This window comes from Kryptolebias marmoratus, linkage group LG6 (genome assembly GCF_001649575.2).
Source record: "Kryptolebias marmoratus isolate JLee-2015 linkage group LG6, ASM164957v2, whole genome shotgun sequence".
NCBI classification, from domain to species: domain Eukaryota; kingdom Metazoa; phylum Chordata; class Actinopteri; order Cyprinodontiformes; family Rivulidae; genus Kryptolebias; species Kryptolebias marmoratus.
Window position 1 is genome coordinate 7,993,279 of NC_051435.1, and position 27,850 is coordinate 8,021,128.

Genomic DNA, 27,850 nt, shown 5'->3' on the forward strand with positions numbered 1-27,850 from the left:
TTCATTGTGTATCGGTTTATGAAACACTGTGGGGTTAGGGGGCAAGTTGAACGAAATGACAAAAGAACTGTCAAACTTTGATTGAATTCACTTCTAATGCGTTTTGTTGACAGAAAAAAAAATATCATAGCCTATTGATTGATTTGCTTCCCACCCATAAATCCCGCTCTTTGTTGTCCAGATAATGCAGAGTGCGGAGAACACAGAGCTAAAGCCTCCTCTGACACTTTCACCAACACAGATAAATTACTGACACTCCTATAACTTGTGAAATGCATGTTGTGCTTACGAAAGCCAACAGTTTAACATGTCTCTCTTTTAGAACCCCATTACTTTAATGGAGGGCAATTCGAGCATGAAAAATTTACAGTTTTCCTCACGGACGTGGCCGGATAGAGACTACCTGCTAACATCAGCTCGCTCAGATTGCTCTTACAAATTGATGAGTTTCCTCAGTAGTGTTAAAAGGATTTCTTTTCTTTTCTCTTTTTTTTTCTTCCTCTCTCTTTTCATGATCAGGATCAAATACTTTCCTCTCTCTGATGCAGCATGTCTGCCCTCTTCTGGCGTTATGTTGCCGAAGGGTCAAGTCGCGTTAGCTTCACAAGAAATTAAAGTCTTTGTCTGTTAATATCACTACAAATTTGATTACATGAGGACAATAATAAAATAATTCAGCGTTCCTTGAGAGGATTCATTTCACCTACTACATTTTGTGCCAGAGTTTTAAACTAAGATCATCTTGTGTTAAAAATGAATTATTTTGGTTCATTCTTGAATATACCATTATGCATAATCTAATGCAATATTGCAAGACCTCAAACTCAGTTTATTGTGACTGACTGTCAGCTACTACCACAAGAAACTTTAGCTCAATAATGGATAAATTGTTGACTAATGTTTATTAGCTGTGGTAGTCATTTTCATTTGGATTGATTCCAAAAGTTGGTCATTATTAGACATAAATAAAATTACAATTTGTCAAAGGGGTTCATGAGCTGTTTTGGTAACAGGCAGACAGAGTTGACTTCAAATTGTTAATGGTAAAATTCTAAACAAAGATTTTGCCCAATCTATTAATTCTCAGAATATGTGTTGGGGATCAGTCTCAGCTATTACCACACAGAATTGTAGCTCAATATATTTGAAATTGACAGAGTTATAGCCATTTTTGTGTTTTTTAAGGCCAGTTAGCTGACACAGCCATCTTGAATTGGGCTGACTCCAGTAGTTAATCAGTTGTAGATGTACATCAAATGATTACTTTCTGGAAGTTTCATCAAAATGTTTTCAGTGGTTCTTGAGATATTTTGGTAACAAACAGGCAAACACACACATACACACACAGACACACACAGGCAAAAACAATATAATTCGGTTTTGCCTTTTGGTGGCAGGCAATAAATATTGGCCAATAAGATGTAAAAAGCTATCAGACTGTCCACATTAAGTGTTTAATAAAGTCACCTTTGATCTTAATGTGGCTTTTTCTTGGTGCCCAACCAGCATCCAATCAATCATAAGTGAAAAATATGGATTTAAAATTAAAGAAGGTCTTTTTATGGTTCAACACCCACAAATTATTTCAAAAAGCCACAAGTCTAAGATTTTTAGCATGTTTCTTTATGAGAAACAGACTTCACTGTTAGGAGAGGAAAGAAAAAAAAAGAAAAGCCTGTGGAGACAAAACCATCACCAGACGCCACTGCAGCGGTATTTTTGAACCAGTGCGTCAGCGCTGCGCCCGTGCCCAAACCACTTATTAAATCACAGAGAAGCCTATAGTGCCATAAAGAGAGAAGGCAAGCAGCTTGTTATTCTTTGGGAGAGGTGAACAGGCTGAGATCAATGGCTGCAGTGGTTTTCCCTCTCACCACAACTATGGTACAGTAAAGCACAGAGGGGCATGTGGCTCCAACCCGTACAGTCACAGATATTAACTATTCCAGGGGCCTTTGAGAGAGGCTGCCAAGAATAATTTCCCGCATGTAGCATTTTCCACAAAAGCCACAGAGTCATACTGGCACTCAGCATGTCCCAGCTGAACTGGTATGGCCTCTCCAGGGTGACTCAAGTGAATCAATGACAATTCAGGCCTACAGCATTAATGAGCAATCATCTTGAAGCTTGTGAGATAACGATGGACGTTTTCTTTTGTTATATTAATGATTCATGTAGTGTTAGACACACTGGTGAATGCTGTACTCTGCAAATGACAATACCAGTAAGTGAAAGGGGAACAAAAAGTATTTGGGGCTTTGGCCATAAAAACAGTCACGTCCATCATGTCTTTGTTGTTTATCTGTTGTGTTACTGTATATCATAAGCCTGTGTTATTAATGATGCACCCAACCCACTTAACACCAAATATTTATGTGTGATCTTGATGGTCAGCCAACAGTTCCCAGCTAATTTATAAATTGGGAATGAAGAATTTAAAGAAGATCGTCACGAACAGGATTCGAACCTGTGCGGGGAAACCCCATTGGATTTCGAGTCCAATGCCTTAACCTCTCGGCCACCGTGACGATAAAAACTCCTCAATACTAAGGGTAAATGAGGCAACATTCTCACCCTATTGTAAGCAATTTATTTTTTTCTTTCATAAAGCAGATGGATCTAAGTGCTCTATATGTTGTTTGAGCATGTTTAACACAAGAGTGACGTGCCACAATAATTTACTTCAGCAGCATCAGGAATTTGTCACACGGCACTGTCTGATGTACAGGATGAGAGGTTTTCTTCCCAAAAGTGCATGATTTTGTCATCAGCATTCCTATTTTCATCTCAGATGTCTGACCAAACAGTAAAACCATTCCAGCATTGGCAGACTTTTCTTCTGGAATTACATCAGGAGTAAAAACTACAGAAATGAAAAAAATAATAATACAAGGTATCAGTCATGTTACTGCTAAATATATCCATTTGGCCCTGAAGCCTGTGATCCAGTCACAGTGATCATCAGCCTATAATTTAGTTATCGTTGCTCTTGTTGCCCAGATCGATAGTGTTTCACTGCTAACAAACCACACCAGGAGTTAAACTCATAAGAAATGAAACAACTTTCATCTTGGATCTATAGAACCACAAAACAACTGGCAATGACAAAGTTAAGGCATTCAGCATAACCTTTTTTATATTTCAGTTTAGGCCAAATTTCTACATTATTCATTTAACATCAAATTTAAATCCATTTTAAAGAAGAGAGAGAGTAGTTCTCTTGGCTAATGTGTCTGTTTTTGATGTTCTTGCTACTCTCAGCACATGGTTTGAATGTTCGCTTGCAAATGCTAAGTATTAATTGTACTTTTATTAAGTTTTATGATTGCTGTTTTTTCTACTGCCTTCCTAGCTGGCGGCCTAAGAAATTAAAATTAATTTAAATGAGTTTTTACGTAGATAAATAAAGAGTATAATAATCATAATTTGTACAAATTTACACAATGTCATGAATGAATGATCTGATGTCAGGTAGAATAAATAAATGCCACTTTCTTCCCTGTAGCAGCAACATTACATCTACATATAAAAAGTTATTCATTGTTTTGACAGGAAATAGTTATAAATGTCCAGTAATTAAATACATTTTAAAATTAAAAATATTAAGATAATTAGTCAAAGTTTACAGTTCAAAACAATATCCATTTCACAAACCAGTGTCTAAACCTGATCCCTAAAAAAACATGCTTGTCTAAAACACAATATTTTAAATATCTTGATACATGAAATTTATACAACTGAAATGACTATACTTTCATTTTTTATGGAAATACTAATAAAAGACTAATGAACATTTACTCATCTAAGCACAATACACCTTTATTTACATAAAAAATCTATTTTATTTATTAAATGAATAAACCTGATCATATTTACACAGGTCTCATAACATTTGCATGTTACATATTTACAAAATTATATTCAGGACTCCATTTGAAGTAGATCTTGTGTAAGGCACATGCTTTCAAAGTACATGTTTTGAAGCAACATACAGTATATTTAACATTTTATTAAAAGTTCCCAGCACACAAACAAAAAAATTAAAATAAAACTCTTACATCTGAAGATAAAAAAACTCCAAAGTAAAACTTTTTAGCGTCGCCGTGCATCAAGTTGTCCTAATGATGTGACAAGTAATCAAGATTCAACCTACTTGATGACTTTTTTATCTTTGTAAAGTGAGTGATGCATACTCAGCCAGTAAAACCATCCCTCCATAAAATGATTTGTAAGAGAAAAAGTCTTAAACCTGTTTGTCATCAGCTACAAAGAAGCTGGAGTTCACTAGAGTTGTAGCTCAGACTGGGTGCTGCTACTTCCGCCCCACCCAGAGCATCCTGTCCTCTGATCTTCAGGTTGACGAACTTAATCTTCCAGCTGTTTTCAGCCAGCGGTGAGCGAATCAGACCAAATATTTGCTCAAAGATGCCAAGACAGGCTGAATCTCTGTGAATGGTTCCAGCCACAGCAACCAGCACCAAGCCATGGGGAGAGGCCAAAGCTCTGAGGCCGTGAGGTTCTAGGTTGGGGCTGAAGAGGAGGTGCTCTCCACTGGTCAAGGCCAAGAGACGAAGGCTGACAAGTTCAGCACCCAGGAACTCGTCCATCTGTTCAGTGGCAGCACTGAGAAAGACATGTTACAGAGGTAAAGCTTTCTTATTTAAAAATTCTACACCATGACCTGCTCTCACAGTTGAATTATTCTTACCTGGAGAGAAGGCGAAGTCTCACATCCGGCCAGAAATGCTGCGGCCCCCATTCCTGAGGTTGCTGGCCTAGTGACGGATTCTGACTGTTTAACAGCTGAAAGAACCACTGGCAGAACTGCTGGCCCAGGATCAGTGGGTCAAAACCCACCTCAACCTTTGTGTCTGTTGACTCTGATGTTGTGGGCTGTTGCTGTTTGGCCTCATCCACCTTAAAAAAAAATTTAAGACTTTGTCACACAACACCACATTGTTCTTTAAGTGTTTTTTAACAGTCATGTTCAAGCAATGCATCTGCCCTCTTACTATTGCAGAACTTTTTTCTTTTCTTTTGCAAACAAGGGTAAATACATCCAGTGAAAGCAATACTAGAGCAATTCTTGAAGTTGCAGAATGATATTTTATTATATAGTTATTTCTTCTACACAGTAGGGATCATTAATGGGATTACAAACCAATATACAACTTCTTCTCTAAATTATTTGAAAGGTCACATATGGAGTTTGGCAGCAACAGATTGTCCAAAATGTGGGAAAAAGCACTTTAAAAAATCCCAGCTTAAAAGTATTTGATTGACTTAGCAGCACTAGTAAACTTTAAACACATGAAACGATTTATTGGGCAATAGAAAGCAGTTTCATACGATATAATACTGGGATTTTTCTTCCTTCATAATCATCCAAATTAAAATATACTAATTCTAAAAATGCTACATGATTTTGAAGCCTAGCTTCCTGAACTCCTGTATCAAGTACATTTTTTTTTCTGCATTTGAATACTTCTGAAAATCAGCTCACATGTAATGAACTATGCCATTAATAACTAGCTAAAATTGAAAAAACAAAAAACAAAACTGAATAGCTTAACTAGATAATATTAATGTTCATCCAAACAGTCTTTGAGTTGTTCTTTTGCTTGTTCTGTGTACAAATAATACACGGGTTATATGTAAATTCAGCTCAAAACAAAAATCTACTTGTTTTGCATTGTTGAAACTATGGCAACAGGTGAGGGCCACGTGACTTCCTGTCCCTACCTTCACTGATGACCACAGCTCCAGCGCCCTCCTCACCAGCTGGTGTTTTTCACTGTTCGGGGGCATTGTCACCCCTTCTTTAGCCAGGTACTTGAATATGAGCTCACGATATACCTTCTTCCTTTTAAGGAGCTCTTCGGCATTTTTAGAAAAGGACAGAATAGTTTCCATAGCCTCTGTTAACAGGAAAACAAAGTGCAAGAACATGAATGTCTCGAAATTTAAATACATGTTAGTTTCGTTTTACGACTTCCCACTGTGTCTGTTCATGCTAACATGTTCACAATCAGTCTCTCCCTTTTAGTAAATGTAATAAAATTTTAGTTTATAACTAAGAACGTCTGATGTTTTGAAGAATTGAGTATCTTCGGTTACCTTTGAGCTGTCTCGTACATATCTTACCTGTAACGTTTTCCACGGCTATCATCTTATTTGTGACCGTATCACTAAGTGACATTAAGTCGCCTTTTGCCATTGAGCTTAATATAGTTTTCAGTCCAGTACGCTCCGTTTCGGATAGCCCTGACATCTTGGCAAAATATTTATTTTGGGATTTTCGTCCATTTGTGTCCAGCTAAAAAATCCTTCCGTATGGAAACACGGATCAGTGTATAACCGGTCCCCTTGAAACTAAGCCAGTCATGGTTGCTGTTACTGATGTAGGGTTTTTGACCTACTCGTTCTTTAATTGTTCGTTCCGTGTCTAAAGTGTGTTGCTATTGTTGAAAATATTAGGCTTCTAGCTGTATGGAGGCCAGTTATATGGGATCCACCCTATGTCGCTTGTTTTTAACAGCGTTGTTAATTTTGAACGGCTTTGACAAGCCGAGCGCCGAGGGTACACGAACGCAGCATTCCAGAGCGTTTTGCTGTCTGTGCGGCTGTCGGAATTCTTAACTTTCACAATTTAACACTTACCTGTTTACTTTCATGTGCTTTATAAAATATCGTAATTGTCGTTTATCTTAGAAATAGTCGTTGTATTTAAAGTAAAAATAATTATTAAGGTAAGAAAAATTAATTTGATTAATTTTGTAAGAGACAATTCAGCGTCCACTCACTCAAATTTGATCATTTTCTATATTAATGATTTTCTTACAGAAATGAACAGAAGCAGTCTTCACTTGACGGGGGCTATTCTTGATGCCTTCAGGACACGATATGGTGATTGTAATGACATTTAGGACATTAATATAGTCCGTAGCACGAAAATGCGAAGTTTACGTTAACCCCCTGAAGGTATCATCAGAAGAGCTAGCTAGCAAACCTGTAAATAGCTGACGGAGAGATGAACCGTCGGGGCAGCTGATGGTTAACTTCCTTAATAGCTTCTTGATTTGCGTTACACCTCTTTATCAATTAGTATGTGTTAGTTAACGGTGCTAAAAGGATAAGATCTGCAATATTTGTTTTTGTACTCTCATGTCAATCAAGTCCTAATCCCGAAAGGTAAAGTACTGATTTTGCTACTTAATCCTTAGTCGGTCAGTTTAAAATACTCAGCGTATAGTGGTATTTAAGACACAATAACGCCCACTCAGAATATAATAATTTATTTTATTTAATTACTGTTTAAGTAATTTTTCACCGTCTTTCACATGTTGTATTATTCAATATGTAAAATAGACCTCATGCTCCTGAAATTCTCTATTAAAATGATAGCTTTTCTTAAAAAAGAGATGAATTAATAAATTGTTAGGCATGTTTGATAAACCTTGGACATTAACCCTGGTGTCGAATCAACATGAGTGATTTTTATCTGGGATCAAAGCTCAATATATTCAGTAAACAGCTAAAGTAGCGCTGGAATGAATGAGGAACTGTGTCATTTCATAACTGGACTTTTCACATAAATGTGTGTTACTCTGAGCTGCTTTCAACATAAAGCGATGTTTGGAAATAAATAAGCAAGAAGTAAACTTCACCAATGTCTTCCTTTGTGGGAAACAGTTCCTGAAACCAAGAAATCAGCAATAAACAAAAACTATAAGAGAAGTATAATGTTCAGTGAGACACTTTGCTTGTTATTCTTACTTGCTCAGTAGATTAGAAGCAGTGAACGCAACGATTAGAACGACTCTTTCTTTAAACTGGATATCGTCCCATTTTTCCCTGCAGATGGATGAGTCTGAGAGCAGCGCTCCAGGCCGGGTAACCGTATACTCTATCCAGGGCTGCCCACACTGTTTGCAGGCCAAGGCCACCCTCAGACGCTTGGGCGTACCGGTCCACGATGTGGACGTTGGCAGCGATTCTGAGCTGAGGGTGAAGTTGAAGGAGCTGACGGGACGCAGCACCGTACCTCAGATCTTCTTTAACAACGTCCATGTTGGGGGTAACGATGACCTCTTAAAACTGGTAAGGCAAAGGATATTAATAACACACCACACAAAGTGGCATGTATTTATTAGAATTAGATTTTTTTTTTCAAAAACACAAAAGTCTGAGTTGTGTCACTTGTTGATGTGCTTCATGTCAGGCTCCTGAGGAGCTTCAGAGGCTGGTGACTCTGGTCAAGGAGGAACCTTTTCCTGCAGATGCTCCACCGTTGCCAGACAAGAATCCATCAGTGGATACAGGTGGAGCAACCGATGGAGGTGAGCACTTTTGGGATCTATAGAGGGCACAAAAAGCTTTCTTTCAATTTATGCCCAATCGTTTGTTTAAGTAGTATTGGTCAGTTCTCACTGTTAATTTCAAAGATGAACAAATCTTTTAGTTGTAGATTTGTGTGGTCTGTTCTCAGCATAACTGTGGATGAAATAAATTACTTATAACATCCAAAGAAAGGACTGTCAGTGTTGGTGAGGTTGGTTTCGCAAAGTCATCTTTGTTTGAGACTGAGCAACACACAGAAAGGTGGGGATGGTTATGAAATAGTGCCGGCTGATGTGGACATATCAACATATTTACAGAACACCTGGTGCCTCTCCAGTAGCAAAGGCCGGCACAGACAGTTGATTCAGGAAATTTGATCCTGTGGATGAGCCCGGTAGCATCAGGCAGCTGCACAGTAGCTCATTATGTGTAACAGACATCCCACAGTGTGAGCAGAGTGTTTTTCAGGAGGCACACTGCACAGGTGTTGGTGGAAAAATGTTTGAATTTAGGTTTTCATCTTCAGCAACATTATCCCCATGAGTTGACAGCAAGTAGGTTTTATGGTATTTATTGTTGCCTTCCCATCAGTCTTTTATATGAGCCTGCTTTGGATGTTATTTAGCTAGAAAACATGTTGTGCCAGTCTTTAGTCTATATCTCTGTCAGGCGATTAATATTATAATCTAAATAAAATGCTTGGATGTACTGTGTGCAGCTTTGTTTTAATATGGAAAACTCTTACATGTTTGAGTCCTCAAAACTGATATTTTCCTTTTGTTTTTTGTTTTTTTAATATTTATTCAAGCGAGTTAATGTTGATTGCGTTTGTGTGACGCTTCTCATCTTTTTTGGTTTTGGCAATAGAAATCTCAGATTTTTCTTTTTTATAACCCAAGCAAAATAAGTATTATATACATCAAATAAACATTTAATGAAATCAAATCAATTGACTCTGAAACTCAGCAGAGACACCCAACCCTGCTTTAATCCTACAATCAAATCGAAATATTAATTACTTAGTTATTGCCAATCAATACGCAGATTAATTTGCCTCATTTTAGGTGTTTTTCCTCAAGCTGTGATTATTCATATGAAACTGGACTGCAAAATTGTCCATATTTTGATTATATATATGTATATATAGGTTTGAACATCTATATTTGTGTGTGTTTGTGCGTGGCTTTGGGATATTACGATCCACAGAGTTTAAGTGTGAGAGAGATGAGTTGGCAGACCTGATAGAGGACCTCAAGCATGGCGGTGTGATTGGCAGTCATAGGAGGGGACTGACTTTATACAAAAAGAGCTTCTCAGGCAGCCAGCTGGTTGACTGGCTGCAAAAAGAGAAGGGCATGGGTAAGTAAGGCAGTCAAGCTTTCTGATGTGAAATGTGAAAACTCACTGGACTGATTCATATAGTCAAATTCAGCTCTCTCTCAGCTCTTGACTCTGGCTGTGTGTGTGTGTGTGTGTGTGTGTGTGCTAGACAGGGCCGAGGCCTTTAAAACAGGGCAGGCACTGTTGCAGAAGAAGTACATGGTCATTGCGCGTGGCTGTGGGAAGAAAGATGGGTGTTTTGGTGAAGGAAAAGACACCATGGACACATTGTACAGGCTCCTGGAGGACGACTTTCATTCAGCCCTTAATACAGGACAAACTGCGACCTGCAGTCCAATACAGGGTAGGTCAGGAGATGATCAGGCTCCGAGCTTGTGCAGATCGCTTTCCGAATCATGCTGAGCCTCAACACTAACACATTCTTTCTTGATTGGTGATTGGGCTGTTTTGAGTTCATTTTGGTTTGTTTATGTTAAAAGCTGAAGTAGGAGTTAATGATATATCTGATGACAAAAAAACATAACTTTTCATTTGTGACTTCTACCATCTGCAAGTTAACTTCTGATGCAGCAGGACTGTGTTTGTTTTTTGATTTTAGAAATTCATGTATGATTAGAAAATGACACAGACTGTCTCTCAGTGCCACATTCTACCCTTTTTTACAGAGCTATTAATCTGAATTCATAATCTTTACTGGTGGATAAGCAATTTCCATAAGGCCATCAAGGCGCAGCTGAAAGAAAGTAAACCGAGTACTGGTTTACTGGGTCAGTCGGTCTGTTAGGCAATTTTTTAGGCAAATTTATCAGCACTTAGAGAACTTCTGATAGGATTCTGATGGAAATGCTTGAAGTTCACACATTTGATTGAACTTATTTTATTATTATAGTCAAAATGAATAATTTGCATTATCAGATTAGCAGGAAAAAAACAGGTATATCATTAAACCTTGGTTTCAAAACCCATAAGTTAAAAATGCCTTGTTTTTAATTTTGCAGGTATTTTTTGTGGTGGTGGGGAGACTTATTGCCCAGCTGTGTGTGGCTGTGTTTATATCCGAGTGTTGCACACTGTAAACTAACTCTACTCCAAGCTCCTAACAAAATAAAAATATATATAATCCCAGTCTTGATGTGTTTTTGTTGAATTAGTTTCCAGTTTTGTCTTGTGTTGATCAGCAAGTCTAATTTAGTTTCTAACGGTCTAATTTGTGTCACCCTGAAGTGAACCCTAAAATGATTGTAGTTTGTCTGGAGCTGTATCTGGACTTGGTTTTCCCTCAGCTCTTTATAGGATCTACATATTTGTTATGCAATACTACCCGGTAAGTGCCCTGAAGTCTTGTCGTTGGCAAATGTTTAAACAGTTTTCTATGATTTGTGTCCGTAGTTTCATTAAAGGTAAATAAAGAGGGTCTTTTGAGGTTGTACAGTGATGTATGGGTAAAAGGCTGAACTCTCCAATGAGAAGCAGACATATAGATATTTCCTTATTTGTTTGTGATATGAGTGGATATTTTATAGTTTGGGCTTTTTCTAACATCTGTTTCTGTGACCTTCTATATGTTTATTTTGTCTTTTTTCTCTCCTGATGCTTCTGTTTTCCAGCCGCTGAACTGGCTTTGCTTTTACGGGAGATGATTCTGAAGTTGTTCTCGGAGCATCTCTCTGCTGATGGGAAGGTAACGTCCGAAGTGTCACGAAGCTTCTGGCTGTCAGTAAACCTGTGCCGTGCTGCTTGTCTACGTTACGTTAATGTTAACAAAGCAAACGCTCCTAAATCCCAGTTTGTCTTTTGCAACTTAGATTTTTTAAGTTTTTAGAGCAGAAAGAAGTTGATTTATTTTTTCCTATGTGTGATGACATCATCAGTGTGTGTGCAAAGAAAAAAACGTGTTGTTTTTTCTCCTCCAGTCCGTGGACTACAAAGGAATGTCTGTGAACCCTGTGTTCGAGCGTTACTGTGATCTAGCCATTCAGCTGCAACGGGTGGAGCTGCTGTCACTCAGCAGAGAGGAGAAGCTGGCCTTCTTCATCAACATCTACAATGCCTTAGTCATCCACGGGTACCTGCGGCTGGGGGCCCCCACCAACATGTGGCAGAGATACAGAGTAGGTTTACACAGCTGCACTGAAAAACGCTCCTCACCCCAAAGACCAGAACACCCTGGAAACCAAATGATATTCAACAAAACTGCTCCCACCACAGCTGTCATGGTGACTTCATGCTATTACATGGTAGCCCATTATTATTTAGATGTAATGTTCAGATGTGTTGCTTTCTGTTAGTGTTAAGGAGTGTGTCAGTGTGTTTTGTTTTACTCATTGATGGAGAGCCTCCTGAGGCAGTGTTCCTGCATTGCTTTAGACCTCACTGCATTCTTGGCTGCAGTGCAGCGTCATTCTGTATATATTTATTTATTTAGAACAGTGGTGTCCCACCCTGAACCTGGAGGGCCACTATCCTGCATGTTTTAGTTGTTTCCCTGTTCTTCAGCAGGTCTTCAAGTTTCACAGAAGCCTGTTCATTCAAATCAGTTGTGTCAGTGCAGAGAAACAACTACAACCTGCAGGACAGTGGCCCTACAGAACACTACGGACTTAGAGTTATTTACACCAACTATAGTATGTTCTGTCAGACTGTAGATCTAACTTGAATTAAATGAATAGTATAACATGTAAAGAAATGTTCATTTTTTTGTTTAAATTTATTGCTAAATGCCATGAATTGAAACCTTGACGTTAACTTTTTTTTGTAGTTCTTTAATTATGTGAGCTACTTTATTGGAGGAGAGGTTTTCACATTACAAGACATTGAGAACGGTGTCCTCAGAGGGAACAGGAAGGGTGTCGCACAGCTACGGAGGCCCTTCTCCAACACGGACCCACGGCTTCAGGTCTTTACACAAACTTTTCTCTCATTCACAGACAGCATTCGTTCACCAGTTGTTCCCAAACTTTACTGCCTTTGACCCATAAAGACCTGTGGAAGACTGACAACCTGATTATCACTGGTCGAAGCATGAAAACCAACTGGACAAAAGTATAATGACAACACAAGCAACCTTAACAACCATTATACTAATTTCATTTATTTAGGAATACAATGATGTCTCCCTCCCAAGTAAGAAATACAGCCAAAAAAAACCCAATTTTTTATTTTTTTTTATTTACTCAATTTCTGGAGATTAACAAACCCCTAACTTTCTTTATGACCAAAGGTAAGGTCCTAATCCCAATTTTGGGAACCATTTTTTAAGAGTAACTAAATGTTATTTATTTGATTGTCCACAAGGTGGCGCTTCCAGATGCCGAGCCTCTCATTCACTTTGCCTTGAACTGTGGTGCGAAGGGCTGCCCGCCTATCAAAGCCTACACTCCAGAGGTGAGTGGATTTTGATTTTTTGTGTTGACTTATCAATAATCAAACAGACACTGATGGCCTACATTATACAATGTGTGGTCACATTTGGAGTTTGATGAGTTTAATCCTATTACGGATCTTTTAAAACCCTCTCAGGATATTGACAGCCAGCTCCGCACAGCAGCTGAAGCCTTCCTGGAGAACGACGATGGCTGCGTGGTCAATTCTGGGAAAGGAGAAGTACGGCTCAGTCAGATATTCAAGTGGTACAAGGCTGACTTTGGAGGCACGGACGAGAAGGTAGTTTGAGATTGTTTGCAGAAACACACATAATCGACATACTTCATGTCCAGCTTTTATTTCTTTGTGGCAGCAGCAAACTCTTATACCTTTTATACCTTTTCTCATAGCTGCTGAAATGGGTGCTGGATCATATGGGAGACTCTCCAAAGAAGAGCAGCTTGCAGGGCGTCCTTTCTGCCGGGAAGACTAAAGTCAGCTTCCTCCCTTATGACTGGAGCTCCAACAGCTCCCACTGAGCATGAACACGCTGTCGGAGGTTTTATTTATTTTCTGTACATTCAACTCAGCCGTATTTGCTTGAATCCAGAGGGTTGGTGTTGAAGTTTATACCAAATGAGATACAAATGTTGTAGCTGTGACATGGGCAGGTTTGCACTGTACCTCTAAAGCATAATCCTGTTGTAGACTTACTCTAGTGTTAAGGTCTTAGTTCTACCTTCTAAACCTCACCGTGGATGTCACATATGAGCAGTAAATCAGATTCTGTAGGGCAACAAAAACCAAGAGACATTTGCACAGCCAACACTTTGTGCTCCAGCAGGTCATCTAATAGAGACATGAAGCATGTTCTTTTATTAACTGTAATTCGTATGGGCTCTCTGCTCACTGGTCTTTACCGGCAACTCAGGAGTGAAAAATTACAATTACAGTTGAGTTCAACACCGACTTCTTCATGGGACACATTTATTCCGAGCAGATGTTGCCTTGACGAGCCATATCAAAACCTTTCACACTCATGAAGCCACGATTTCAAGTGGTGCAAACTTGAGTTTTTAGGTCTCTGGATGGCAAAAGATTCATTTTTGCCTTTTTGCATTTAAAGAAAAAAAAAAAAGCTTTTGTGGAAAACTAGTTTATTATCCTGGATACAAAGGTTATTGATATGAACACATTTCCATGTCTGAGCATCTGTGATCTGGGTTTATGTGATTCCTTTTTGCTGAACTTACAAAAACATCTGAGTGCTGTTGCATCAGTTATTCAAAGTTTTTTCTAGTCTTCAGAGGTAATCATTGCCCTCCTATTATATGCCTTTATCCACACACCTTCATTTTGATCCAGGTCTTCCTTTGAAAATCTTTATTAAAGAGCTACTGCTACGTTTCCAGCAAAGTAAGAATAATAACTACGTAATTTTTGGATTGCACTTGGACACTTTGCATGTTTATAGCTAACTTTTAATGCTGATAAGACATTTATAGTCTTTTTTTTTCACAGATAGTTGTTCACTTTTGATCTACATGTGAATCTTGAGCTGTATTTATGCAGGTATGTGTGTTAGCATATTTGCTGAAACTAATATATTATTAATCTAACTTTGTGAAGACTTAATTCAAATGAGTTTTAATTTATTTATGGAAATTTAGGTTAATTAAAGGATTTACTTTATATCTCCAGTCAATGGAGCATTACACGACCATATTTAATATTTACCTTGTCTAAATGATTTCAGTTATGATTCCTTTTTCAGTTTGATTTCCTCGACATGTTTATGTAGTTTGTTAAATTGTCATCATTTATTTTCTCAGGTCACAGTGAAACTGTAGCTGAAACAGTATCTGGGTTGTTTAACATCAAACTAATGGATGCTGCATGCTTCTTAAGTCCTGACAGTTCCAGCTCACTCTGGACTTCTTTGCAAATCATAGTGATGTGTGCTTGAAGATAACATTTCCTTTTCTTATATAATTATTAGCAGCACCAAAGCAAATAGCTGAGTTAGCATGAGTCTGAGCTGGAATGCCTTTAACTGCATGGGATCCTGGAAAACCTTGAAGGCAGGGCTGTGTTCCAGGATTGCACACTTGTCTTTACAATATATAATAGTTTATATTTCAAAGGAAGGCTTTTGTACACTTTGCTGTTATCTTGTGAAGAGGCTGATTACAGTGGAAAAGATGTTTAACGGGTAAAAGTGAGAAGCCCAGGAGGGACGATTACCTTTCACTGATGTTCTTTGTACTTCTTCAAAATTACCTCACGTATCAGGAAAAGTTTATGCAAAAACCTTTTTAAACAATTTTAACAAAATGCTATTGTGTCATCCCCTTTCCAGGGGTTGAATAATGAAGCAATATGTTCAACGGTAAATATGCAATGCTGAATTAAACATGTTTCTGTTACCATTTTACCTGCATGCAGTTGGCTTCTAACAGGCCAGTACTTTTGTGCATGTGCATTAACAAAACCACTAATAAAGAGTTATTTTCTCCCACAGTAGACATTTGATTGATGATGATTAGGACCTTTTATTCTCTCTGTCGTCTACTTTATCATGTAACACATTTGCATTTTTCTTTTGGCGTGTTTATTATGCCTTCAAGAATGATATAATCCTGAAGTTAGCCTGGGTTTTATATAAAGATGCATTCAAAGAAGTTGGTAAACGTCTGCAGTAGTATGAATAAAATAATCAACTTGTTTAGTATTGTCTAAAGTCATCTAAACCAAGTTTAAAACTGAAAATTCCTAATTTAATTTCCCCAAAATGTTGTTGTTTTTGACCTATTTGACCACATATCGTTTCTTGATATAACTGTCTAAAATGTTCTAATTTATCTTATTCTCAGGTAGCAACAGAAAAGCAGCAACAAATTCAAAGGATTACAATGTTTTGCACAAAAGGTCTGATTTTCTGTAATCTGTCACACCGTAAAAACCCAACAAGTTAAAGATAAACTCCCACAAATATCTGTGGAGATGTTTGCTTTCATCATTTGTTTATTCACTTCATTCTTAAGAAAAATATATAAGTCATTACATTTACAAAACCAGTCTATTAACATTTGTACATAAATAAGCAGGTTTAGGTTTACAGTTCTATAAAAACAATACGATAAAAAGTTATTCAACAGAAAAAGCATCTGAAAGGTTTATACAATAAAACCAAAGTGAAATATCCATAATGAAATACAAATTGTGGAATCGCAAGCTGTGTTTAGAACGAGCTAAAAATTTAAAAGCAAACGGTCTCCGATTTATAAATTATTCTCTCTACATTCCAACCACAGAGTCTGTCTTGGCACTAGTCAAAATATGCATACTTTAAATAATATACAGAGAATTCATGTCATAGTATGCAGAGTTACGTGCTAGATATTTTGGTTAATGAGTGGATGATTGTTTTTTCCATTAACAGAGGAGACAACCCTGTTTAACTACAGAAGCAGCAGTTCACACAATGATGAAGCACCTTGTAGACTCTTATAGTTTGTTTTTTGACTGAAGTTTGTAAGATTGACCTAAATGATACTCATAGAAAAGGAAAGAAAACAACCATCACCAACACATTCATTCCTACAATCAGTAACAAGAAGCCTCTTTTTAAGGCCAAACATTTGGCAGATGTGTTTTGCAAACTGTGGCTTTAGATTTTGTAGTGACAGTTCATGCCTTTTTAGATTACTGTGCTGAGTGATCAGATAAAAATGGCTTCATTGCAACAATAACTTAAGACATTTATTTTCAGGTTTGCTTGAAGAAAAGGAGAGCTCTACCATGGCTCCTGTGCCATGCCTGCAGTGAAGCATCTAGATGCAACATGTAGGGTTGCTTTTCATCCAAAAAAAGTGGGCTTACGATTCTGCCCAAGAACACAGCCATTAATAAAAGTCTCAAAACATGATCAACTTCTTCCATCAGTCCAGACACAACTTGGAGCTGATCTGTGGTTTTTCCTGCATGATTGCACTTCATTCCCTTTTAGGAGGTAACACGAGGCAAAGGGAATAAGGTGTCTTAAAGAACGGGGACACAAGGTAAGGAACCTCTAAATATTACCCTGGTAAGAGCCTGAAGTCAATTTTTAAAAAACAAGCCAGAATACTGATCATCTTCAAGCCCCAATAAGACAAAAATGGTGTTATCATAAACAGCCTGCACTTGTGTAGCGCTTCACCCCAAAGCACTTCACGCTACAATCATTCATCCACTGATGGCGGTGAGCTTCACTGTAGCCACAGCTGCCCTGGGGCGGACTGACAGAAGTGAGGCGGCCATGACACTGAACCCTCTGACCACCACCAGCAGGAAAGGCAGGTGAAGTGTCTCGCCAAGGAGACAGAGTGGGGGTTTGAACCAGCAACCCTTTGATTACAGGACAAGCCTCTACCTTCTGAGCCACTGCCAGGAGTCCACCATTTGCCTACAGTAGAAGTTATTAAGCGTGTCAGAGAGAACAGCAGAAATTCTGAAGGGTCAGCACTGTAAATATTAACAGTTTGCAAACATTTGATGGATATGCTAATTAAAGCTTTTAAAATCTGTGATTTTTTGTTTTCCAGTGCACTACAGAATCATCTAACAGCCTCAAAACACATTTTTAATCCCTGCCAAAATTTTTGCCCATGGTTGTTTTATCATCTCTGGAATGGTAATGCTCAGAGTGGTGATCTTTTATTTGGAAGACGATATTTTCTCAGTACACAGACAACACAAGATGTCTGCACACTGCCAGTGATGGACCAAGTTCTCAAGTACTGGCATTATTTTAAACTCAATTGATGTGGACCAATTGTGAAGAACTTTGATGAATTTAGCAGCAAGTTTAACAGCCCTTGTCACCGAACAAATGTACAAATCTAGTTGTTCCTCAAACAGTTCTGTTTACAAAAATATCATTCATAAAACAAAATAAAATAAACCATATTTAAATTAGATTAATATCAAAAAGGTCTGTTGACACTTTATTGCTTTGAAAATTCTCTTATTAACGAATTAGATATTTTAGCACTGCTTTGTTTTGTAATTTAAATGTTTTCTGATAACAATAGAAGTGCAGTGGACTCCTGTAAACGCTCCTATTCACATACATGAAATAAGGAAAAAAAGATAAGTGGCTTTTCATGGAAAAGGTTAATAGTTTTAAGCTATAATGTCTCAATCCATCGTGCTAACTTTCATCGTCAGAATCAAAACCAAAGAGAGAAGAGCAGGTGTTGAGGGCTTGATGTTTCTGTAGTTCTTCCAGGGCGCTGAAGAAGGCAAGACATTTATCACAGCGATGTCTGACCTTCAGCTCTGGCACTACAACAATCTCCTTCTCTTCTTTTTCTGCCTCTTCTTTCCTTTTCTTAAACCGGTTGTAGGTAGATTTTTGAGGTGAGGGCTCATCGGCGGACCTCCTCTTGCGCATCGAGAGCACGGATTCATCCAGGTACGTGGAAGGTGGAGGTCGGACGAAGGGGGTTTTTACAAAACGTGCATAGGCAGGATCTTCGGGCTTGAAAGTTTTGTGCTCTGTGATGTGAGGCTCTGCCATGTTCTTCTGGACTCCCTCAGCCAAGGTGGTATTTTCTTCACAGTCTTTGACATTTATGACATCCCAGTCCCGAGGTTTTCTTCCACATTTCTTCTTGGAAGGAGTTTTACCGGCATCATGGGAAGTGAACCCGAATTCTTCGTTTAATATTCTCGTCACCTCCTCATTTCCATTAATGGTGGGTTTAACATCATCCATGTGCTCATGACTGACTGTTTTTGTTGAACAATCATCGTGCATAGACAGAGTCTGACTTTTGTCTGGGACACTTATTTTACAACCCTCAGCTTCAGGTTTATTCCAATTGTCAGGGAAACTTTTTTCACATCTCTCATCTTCAGTTTTAACCAGATCTGTGTGAAGAACAGGAGTGGGACTCTCCATCTGACTTTTTTTGTTCTGAAGCCAAATCTCCTCCACCTTTACTCTCTGCTTCCAAGGAGCTTCTTCACTTGGCTCCATTTGTTTACTGGGTCCCAACTCGAGCTCGTCTTTCTGCGGCGCGGGGATGTAGTGCCTCCATTCATGGTCATAGATGCCTTGTAAATTTGAGAAAAGCTTCTCGCAGTTTGGGTATTGACACTGAAGCCTTAAGGGCTTGTGAGTACCGATGTGGTCCTTTAAATCCTGCTGTGCTAGAAAGCGCTGTTGACACTCGAGATGATAGCAGAAAAGAGGAAGAGGAAAGTTGTGGAGCTTCATGTGGTCCTTGTACTGCTGAAGAAAGTGGATCTGCCTGAAAAATTTAAGGACAAATTGTACTTTTCAATAAGTACCACATACACCGTTATCAGAGCAGCTACTGCAAAATAATATGTTAAAAAAAATACAGCAGATGAGTTTTAAACACTAAACAATAGCTATATATAGTAATTTAATTATGGCACTGTAAATACTAATTTACAGTTCTGAATGTGAGGTTTAAACTCTAGAGAAAGTTAGAAATATTTGGCAATTTGTGTATTTCTTACCTGCCACAAAAGCTGCACTTGTGTTTGGCCCAAACAAAAACCTTCTCGAGCACGCTGTCTTCGTCGATGTGGTATTTGATAGCATGCCTCGTCAGCGTACTGCCGATCTTCAAAAACACTTTGTCACAGGACTCCGACGGACACAAGTGATACGTTTTGTCCACACCGCTGCCATTTTCTCCTGCTGACATCTTCGATCCCTCTTCTTCTTCTTTTGTTTCCATCAAAGATGCATCTTTTATTATCACCAGATCATTTGTAATGACTACCTGCTCATCCTTAAAGTCTATTGGTTTGTCCTTCACACTTGTGTCTGGGTTTTGGCCCTTTTTGCAGAGCACACAGGACCTCTTAATGAGGGTGCGGATGTTCCTGATGATGCGCTCTTTCCTGTTAAGACTCGCTTTTGTTTTGCCTTTGGGTTTCTGTTCAGAAGGTTTTTGTTTAGAATCAGAATTCTGGTTTTCATCCTGAGGACGGCACTCATTTTCCACTTTTTCCATGATTCCATTTGCAGGTGGACTTTCCTCTGGCTCACGGGGTTTCTGTTTGCGCATTTCATTAATGTGGTCCAAAATGTGCTTTTTGGCCAAATGAAGCAGTTTGAAGCGTTTCCCACAGAGTATGCACCTTTGTTTTTTCTTCTTCAGATGAGAGAGGGCATGTCTCATGACATTCAAACCCTTATAGGTTTTATTGCAGAACTTGCAGGAGTGTATCAGATGGCCATACTGCTGAGTGCGAAGAACTCTTTCTCTCCATGGCGAGTTGTTTTTTACCTGAATAAAACGAGAAAAGCTATACATGAATACATGAAACTATTCATTCCTCCAGATTCAAATGTGTTGTTCGTTTATTCATTTTAACTTTGAGCTGATAATTCCAGCTTTGTCCGGTTTTCTAACCAACATCTGCAGATAAGAAATACAAACTTTTTTCTTTTCTTCTTTTTTTTAAATATATAACGGTTCATAACAAATCATTGGCTAGTTAATATATTCCCAGGACTTCACCAGGTTTCAAAAAGTATCTATTGTTATCAATAAAGCTTATGTTTAATGTTCACTTTCACTGGGACCTCACAGCTACTGCTTATTGATCATCATACAGTGAAGATAATTCTGATTAAAAACAGACTAAATTTCCTGTAACCAGAGCTTTGTGTCTCGTGGACTTAAAGGTTTAGGTTCCATGGAATAAATGTGTTAAAAGCTTTTAAGGCTGTTATGTTCCTGTCTGAAACCCGGTCAATCTGATCAGTGCAGAATCAGACAGAACTAAATAATAACTGACCAAAAATCAGTCCTGATTGATTAAGTTAAAAACTGTCCAGTTATGGTAACTCAAACATTATTCTGCTGCATTGACAGTAAAACCTCGAGCAGGTGACCTATTGGATTACCAAATGAAAATAACTTACCTCAGTTCTTGGGACTTCAGTTTCCATGTCTGGCTCGGTCTGGTTTGCATCACCGTTCATCTCATCTGATGCATTAGATTCTTGAGGTTTTGGTTTCTCATCGTCGATGTTTCTGGACTGAAAGGAGTAACTGTGAAACATTTCTACTGGATTATCAAAGAACTCCAAGAGTGGACCGTCGAGCTCGAGGTTAGCGTCAGCAGCGGGAACAGCTGCTTGACCCTGACTCAGAGGATCTTCACAAAGTTTAGCCTCCAACTTGGTTTGAGTTTCCTCTTGGCGGATTTCACTCTGACTGCTGCCACAAACCAAGCTTCTGTCTTCTCGGTTTTCCTTGTCAGGGTCACTCAGATGCTCGAGCTCATTCTTTTTCTCTTCACTTTTGTTTTCAAATTTAACATCCTCGTAAAGCACGTTCGGCTCTTCCGTGTCGGTTTTTGCCTCAGCACCAGATGATTCCTCTGCTAGGAAGATTTCATTATCAGGGAAAGAGAGCTCCAGTTTCAGTAAAGGCTTCCTTCCCCGTTTTCTGCCTCCAACTAAGATCTTTTTCTCTTTAACAATTTGGACTTGTTCCAGCCTAGGGAGACCTTGAAACCATCTCTTTTTCCGACCTTTCCTTTTAAGAATTTGGCTCTTAACACATCTAGACAAGTATTCTCTTTTGCGATTTAGAGGGAACTTAACGGGGGCAGAATTCTCTCTGTTAGAGTGGTTTTGTCTCAGTGAGTACATAGCTGTATTACCCACAGAGGTAGATTTAAGATTATATTTGAACTCTGGATCATTACAGAGGTCAATCTCATCATCAGACAAGGTCTGTGTTCTCTCTCTGAGCCTATTCCTCCATTTCCTACTCTTTAGAGAGGAGTTGTTTGGTACAACACACTTTCTTCCTTCTCCATCCACACTTTGCTTTTGTAGGTGGTCTTGTTTCACAAATGCTGTTTGAGCGCAGTGGCATGAATGGAAACCTAAAGTGCATGACTCATTTATACAGTTATTTAATAAGGGCTCTTCATTGAAAACCTTTTCCTCTTCCTCTTTTATCTCACTGAGTACAGCATCCTTCACTATGTTGTCACTCATCAACTCTAAACAATAAGTCCTGAGAGTGAAAAGGTTCCAAAACTCAGGGTCAAAACACAGGCGCTCCTTGAGCATCTGAAAAAGAAGAAAAAAAACAAAAAACAAAAAAACAGTAAAAGGCATAAGTTACAGGTCACCAGGCAATCCCATCTATAGTATTATTATTATCATATACTGACCTGTAAAATATGAAAGCGAACATTGGTCCGGACAGGGTTATTATGAGGATGTGGCTCCTGATCAGGATGCATGTAAAGCAGGCAGACAGTTCGGTACGCCTCAAGGCTTCGCTCCTGGCAAAACACAAGCAGGGCGCACGCTCGACAAATCTCCAGGTCATGAGGCAGCAGGAAGGCGATGGTCTTGCAGATCAGTGATTGGGTTACAGAGTCAGCCTGTGTATCACACAGCTGCAAGGCCCTGGCACAGAGCTCCACACAGACCTGGACCCCTTCAGTGCCCAGCTATTCCAAAACAGAGACACATTAATAGATAAGAGAAAAAGAACCAAATGATTCCAACTAATATGAGACAGTAAAAAAAGCAGAGTATCAAGTATGTCTTTGTAAAACTTTTCATTCAACATCAAAAGGAAAGGACGGGCTACTTGTGATGCTGGTGTAGAAAATGTGCACAGTATGTTGTTATTTATGCAGGGATTCTCACCTCTGTGGTGACCAGTTTGATGAAAGGGAAGATGGCTCTGACATTGGTAACAGAAGAGGCCAGCTGTAAACACTCACGAAGGAAACCTTGCCGGGAAGGATGGGCCCTAAGATACAACCTGCTCCAGATGAAAACCAGGTCCCTGCAAAACATAAATAAAAACAACTCTAGCTTAATTAACCAAAGTATTTATCATTCACCTGTAATGCAAAAACACTAAACCACCACTCAAAGTTTTAATAACAGGAATGTGAACATCAGAACTGTGCAAAGGAGAAATGAGGCCTGCCTGAACTAATGATAATAACAGCTTTATTGGACATCATATAAACAGGTGGATCCATGTAAAACATTTAGCAAGAAAAGAGATGGCTGCAGGACGCTCTGCAAGGAGCCAAACTAATTGGGCAGTGTAGCGATCTGGACACACTGAGCCGTGGCAGAATTACATGAGCTGCCACAACATGAAAACCATTTTGGTAATGGTTGGAAAAAAACCCGAGACAACTTCTAGGGCTATTTGGTGCCCACAGGACACCTGAGTTCTTGTAGGGTCAGTGTTTGAAATGGGCTAGAGCTAATCTGACAGCATGCTGAGGAATCAATACTGCCTTAGGCAGTAAATAAATTGGTCTTGAAGCACATATGAAGAAGAATGTCATATCAGCCATGCTTTTTGCTACTGGAGTTATGATTAATGCAGGCATACTGAAGCAAAAAAATAAATTTACAAAACCTCAAAATACCTTTTCAAACAGGATTTTACTGTTCCAAATCGAGGATACTAAAATCCAAACCCACAGATTGAAAATAAAATCAACAAGAGTACAAAAAAACCTAATGAAGAAATGTTGTGTTAATGCACCATGCTTCTAAGAAAGTCACACTTACCAGATGTAATACATGTCCCCGTTATTTAGCTGCCGAGTGAGAAACGTTTTGCACAATGACAACAAAAGTTCATCTTTCTCCACACTTTCTGTGTTGCAAATAATCTCCACTGCATCACGGCCATCTATTTCTGCCATCTGAGGAACAATATTGTTTCATTACTTAATTACAGGCACAACAAGGATTAATATTGTGAATCCTTTCTTTTTTGGCTTGTTGTGTTCTTCCTTTCTTACTTCCTTCTGGAGGTTCTCATACAGTGAGGCCTTGTAGAGGCAGGTCAGGTAGGCCTGATGGAAGTACAGATGCTTTCCAGTTTCAGGATTTTCCAGACAGCATTTAGCCAGAGCCATGGCCTCCTGCATGCGTTCACAGGCTTGCAGATATCGAACCCGCAGCTCCAAAAATATTGGCAATTCTGAACTCAAGTAGTTCTCAACTGTGCAAGAGAAAAATTGTACAAAAGTGATTGCAAGTAATGTGATCAATAAGCACTAGCTAACTGTAAATGTTTTTTTTTATTTTGAAAAAAAGGGATAAAATTATTATTTGAAAAAAAAAAAACTGATTTATTTAAACTGAAAATCCTTTTGAGAATAACAATTCACATGTTCGCTAAAGAACAAGACCGCTTCAATAACAAATAAATGAATGTAACTGAACAAAAAGCACAAAACATCTCAGTCCAATAATTTGGATAGTGATGGATAAACAATGGGTGAAATGAAAATAAAACCTTCCACTAATCTGCACCACTACCTCACAGACCTACTGTATGTGCCACAAGAACAAACAACATAAATAGCTGAACTCCAGTCAGTTTCATCAACATTCAGCTTTAGATAGATGCCTACCCTCATTTGGTGGCAATTCTGCCTCTTTTAGAAGTCCTTGCAACACTGGATTCTCCCATGGACCTCCTCCCTTGATAACCTGCTTCACATGCTGAAGGTAGATGTTTCTGTGTCTCAGGAGTTTAGTGTGGCATTCCTGCAAAGAAAAGACAGTCAATTAACACCTTCCTTGAGGTTTAAACACTATTTTAGAACATTAAATTGTAAGTTTAAAGAGTCGTTGATCCATAATGACTTTCTAACATTAATTTACAAATGGAAAAACAAAGTTTTCATCATAAAGCGTCTCTGAGTTCGATTTTGTTGTGTTACTGTACTTTCAGCCTAATATGTGTTACTAAGCAGCAGTTTTTGTGTGCTGTAAAGAACAGAACTAAGGAATGGGACAATTGCTTAGTAGCGGTCACCTGAAAAGAATCAAGGATGTCTTTTATAGGTTCTTCCACAAATTCCTCCTTGCTGAAAAATAGCATCAGTTCAAAGAAGCTCCTGTGAGACAAAAAGAGGGACATACAGTAAATCCAGCAAAAAAGGCATTGCAAAGCAATCAAAACAACGGCTTCAGCTTGGTTTACGATTACTCTACAGCTCCAAATGTGGCTCCTAAAAGCAGCAAATTCCTCTGCGCTGAAGTTGATATGTAAACACGTCGTGGTGAGTTACTAAAATAAGAGAGCGGAGCTAACAATGAACGCTCATCTGAAAATAAGTGGCTCCCAGGAAACGCAGCACTCACAAGGCCAGACTGCTGAGAACATATTGGATGTGCTGACAGTCATCAGGAAAGGCAGCTGTGGCTTTGGTAAAGTTGCAGAGGGCAGTCCGCAGCACCTTGAGCTGAGGAAGAGGAACGTGCCACTGACCCGTGTACTCCTCAACAAGCTGCGCAGGAACAAACAAAAACACAGTCAAAGCAGCTCAACAATACTTAAACACCTATAGTCCATCTCCTGTTGTGGTATGAGCTTCACAAACTGTAACAGATTACATTATATACAAGCATCACTACAGCACTGCCTTGAGTAGGTAAACTATTATAAGTTTGCATTAATAACCTCTAACATGCAGTCATTTTTCACCAAAACAATATTATGTAGCACGGTCAAAGTATGTTTATGAAGAAAACCTGGAGAACTGAGTATCCTTACATTAAAGATGACCTAAGTAAATATGTCTCGAGTTTTTTGGTTTTTTGTTTGTTTGTTTTCCAAATATGAAGCTCATACTATAAACTTTCGAGGTAATTTTATATAATTTTGCTCATTTAAATACTTAATAATTAAAAGCTATATTATTTACAGCATCCTTCCTTGTCTAGCCTCAATCATTGTGTCAATTAGCTTAGCTTAACTAAACAGCTACAATGGTAAATGTTATCTTAACATGTCAAGCAATAAAGACTGTCGTCACAGTGAGGTACCAAGCCAATAAACTGGTTTTAATACAACAAATTTAGTTGTTAATGCACAGTTTGCAGAGGGTTTTGCCGCAATAACTGCACAAATAGAGCCAGACTGGAGGCTAACGTTAGCCGGAGGAGCTAGTAGCGTTAGCACTCAACCAACAACGATTTCTGTTGTTCACGGTAGGAAATCATTTCAACATACCTCACAAAACTCAGAGCAATACTCCTTGCTGTTCAGAGAGGACTCGTCGCTGCAGTGTCTAAGACACAGAGCATCCAGGGCTAATTCAAGCCCGTCTGTTTCTAAATCACTTTCGTTGTCCGCCATACTGTCTGCTGGATCCAGCGCATACTCACAGTTGCCAGGTTTGCTCCACAGCGTCCGCCTATGCCTCCCCCTTTATCCCCAATGGAAGACACCCACAACCTGGCAACCAACAGGGAAGTTATGATTGTTTTGTTTTTTTGTTGTTTTGTTTTCCCTTTATTTAACCAGGGAAATCCCTCTGAAATATAACATATTTTCATCTATGCAGGTGAAACACGGACATTAGTCAGACTTTGGCAGAGGTGGGTGTGCAGTATTTTGTCTAATGCATAAACATCCACGTTGTAATAAAAGAAAATGTCACTGTTTATTACTGAATGTAACTTTTGTATAAAATATTATTAGATTTTTGAAGGGCTGAATTTCTTTCTTAAGAAATAACGGTTTCGTGTGTGATTGTGATTTTCCATGAGCTTCAAACTGACTGGCTTTGGACAGAAAGGAGGGGTAATTAGATGAATACAGAAGACAGAAAATTGAAAAGTTTCTAAGATCATTTGAGCACTTGTTGGCTGAATAAGAGAACTGAAAAATATAGGTTTCATTCAAAGTCTGCTATAAATTACAACTTGTGCATAAAGAGTAAAAAAGACTAGAAATGAACTGTTCTTTAATATTATTATTTAGTAGCAAACTTAAAATGGAAAATTAGCAATGAGACCATCTCTAATTCAGTACTAAAATGTGAGACAACAAAAACATTACCAAACCTTGAGTGTAAAGCTGTAAAAATAATAATAATATTGAACTAAACAAAAGGTAATTGTTAGATAAAAAATCTTTTAATATAAGACTAAAGAAAGAGATCAATAAAAAAAGAATGGCATAAACAAGCAAAATGCAATTCAGTTATTGCAATAAATAACAAAATAAGCCACAGAAACTGTTCTTAAGACAGGAAATTGTATAAAGCAGTGTCTAAGTGAACCTCTGCATCAAAAGATTCTTTTGAAAAGAATCGAGGAGTACAAGAAAAGGAAGGAATGATTAGGGTTTAAAAAGAAGATGAAATTGCTCAGCAAATCAAAGATAAACTAATTTAGAACCACTTGACTGATACCGACAGCTAATTTTGTCTAAAAGCAGTAAGTTTTTGGTAACTTTATTAAGTGCAGCAGCGGTAACACCAGGCTGAAATTTCTAAGACAATATTGGTGGTAATGAAAGTAGTCAGATGGAACTGCCTGGAACTGGATTGTATCAGCAACTGATGAGATTGAGAGAAAGAGAGACGCTGTCACTTTATTCCTGTCTGATTCGTTCTGTCGTATGTTTTTAAAAACATCACTTTAGAACCATATATATATAAATAGCGCAGCAACCAACTAGCTAAATTCACAGGTTTTGAAGACCACATCATTACCACATTAGAAGATGGGCATGGATCATCTAAAATTATACCTTGTGACTTTTGACATTCAGACTGTGTAACTTTCAAAATAAAATGAAAACTGTCACCTGAATCCCAGTGACTGCTGCAGGGGCAGAAAAGTATTTCTGTTCACAGACAAGTTCTAATTATGGCCGAAGTTGTTAATCCTTTAGTGGCTGGTGAACAGTTTTGGCAGGACTGGGAGGCATCGTCTTGTACAGTTTACAATTATAAGGAGGGGATTTGT

At 38.5% G+C, this 27,850-nt stretch overlaps 3 protein-coding genes and 1 non-coding gene across 6 annotated transcripts; 1 reads left to right on the top strand and 3 right to left on the bottom strand.

Annotated features, from left to right (window-relative positions):
- Positions 1–2,446: 2,446 nt before the first annotated feature.
- Positions 2,447–2,528, bottom strand: trnas-cga. Its single transcript has one exon. It is a non-coding gene; the product is annotated as a tRNA-Ser (tRNA).
- Positions 2,529–3,801: 1,273 nt separating this feature from the next.
- Positions 3,802–6,345, bottom strand: lg6h3orf38 (linkage group 6 C3orf38 homolog). Its single transcript, XM_017423841.3, has 4 exons — positions 6,145–6,345; positions 5,743–5,918; positions 4,709–4,917; positions 3,802–4,623 (listed from the first exon to the last, which is right to left on the bottom strand). The coding sequence occupies exons 1-4, from the start codon at positions 6,269–6,271 to the stop codon at positions 4,260–4,262; spliced, it is 876 nt and encodes a 291-aa protein (XP_017279330.1). The 5' UTR covers positions 6,272–6,345; the 3' UTR covers positions 3,802–4,259.
- Positions 6,346–6,985: 640 nt separating this feature from the next.
- zgc:152951 (uncharacterized protein LOC569013 homolog) lies at positions 6,986–15,567 on the top strand. Of its 3 annotated transcripts, XM_017423924.3 has the most exons (11): positions 6,987–7,191; positions 7,861–8,100; positions 8,222–8,339; positions 9,547–9,699; positions 9,830–10,024; positions 11,289–11,362; positions 11,595–11,792; positions 12,440–12,577; positions 12,976–13,065; positions 13,201–13,344; positions 13,455–15,567. In XM_017423924.3, exons 2-11 carry the CDS (start codon positions 7,861–7,863, stop codon positions 13,581–13,583), a joined length of 1,479 nt encoding a protein of 492 aa, XP_017279413.1. In that variant the 5' UTR covers positions 6,987–7,191; the 3' UTR covers positions 13,584–15,567. The 3 variants fall into 3 exon arrangements, with proteins under 3 accessions (XP_024863346.1, XP_017279414.1, XP_017279413.1); XM_025007578.2 differs by lacking the exon at positions 12,440–12,577 and having other exon boundaries at positions 6,986–7,191; XM_017423925.3 differs by lacking the exons at positions 9,547–9,699; positions 9,830–10,024 and having other exon boundaries at positions 6,986–7,191.
- A 2,619-nt stretch (positions 15,568–18,186) lies between these two features.
- On the bottom strand, positions 18,187–26,263 carry LOC108240448. The gene is made up of 11 exons (XM_017423930.2): positions 26,106–26,263; positions 25,235–25,380; positions 24,906–24,987; positions 24,499–24,634; positions 23,881–24,083; positions 23,645–23,781; positions 22,754–22,895; positions 22,267–22,551; positions 20,999–22,162; positions 19,579–20,357; positions 18,187–19,343 (listed from the first exon to the last, which is right to left on the bottom strand). The coding sequence occupies exons 1-11, from the start codon at positions 26,229–26,231 to the stop codon at positions 18,239–18,241; spliced, it is 4,305 nt and encodes a 1,434-aa protein (XP_017279419.1). The 5' UTR covers positions 26,232–26,263; the 3' UTR covers positions 18,187–18,238.
- Between the last annotated feature and the right edge of the window lie 1,587 nt (positions 26,264–27,850).

Bases quoted from the DNA above. Each gene is read 5' to 3' on its own strand.
- zgc:152951 (XM_017423924.3), top strand. From the start codon at position 7,861: ATGGATGAGTCTGAGAGCAGCGCTCCAGGCCGGGTAACCGTATACTCT. The intron at 10,025-11,288 runs GTAGGTCAGGAG...TCTGTTTTCCAG, and splicing joins GACCTGCAGTCCAATACAGG to CCGCTGAACTGGCTTTGCTT. The intron at 11,793-12,439 runs GTAGGTTTACAC...TTTTTTTTGTAG, and splicing joins ACATGTGGCAGAGATACAGA to TTCTTTAATTATGTGAGCTA.
- LOC108240448 (XM_017423930.2), bottom strand. From the start codon at position 26,231: ATGGCGGACAACGAAAGTGATTTAGAAACAGACGGGCTTGAATTAGCC. The intron at 24,635-24,905 runs GTGACCGCTACT...TTTTCTTTGCAG, and splicing joins ACATCCTTGATTCTTTTCAG to GAATGCCACACTAAACTCCT. The intron at 22,552-22,753 runs GTGAGAATCCCT...GTTTTGGAATAG, and splicing joins TCAAACTGGTCACCACAGAG to CTGGGCACTGAAGGGGTCCA.
- lg6h3orf38 (XM_017423841.3), bottom strand. From the start codon at position 6,271: ATGTCAGGGCTATCCGAAACGGAGCGTACTGGACTGAAAACTATATTA. The intron at 5,919-6,144 runs GTAAGATATGTA...TCCTGTTAACAG, and splicing joins AGCCGTGGAAAACGTTACAG to AGGCTATGGAAACTATTCTG. The intron at 4,918-5,742 runs GTAGGGACAGGA...TTTTTTTTTAAG, and splicing joins AGCTGTGGTCATCAGTGAAG to GTGGATGAGGCCAAACAGCA.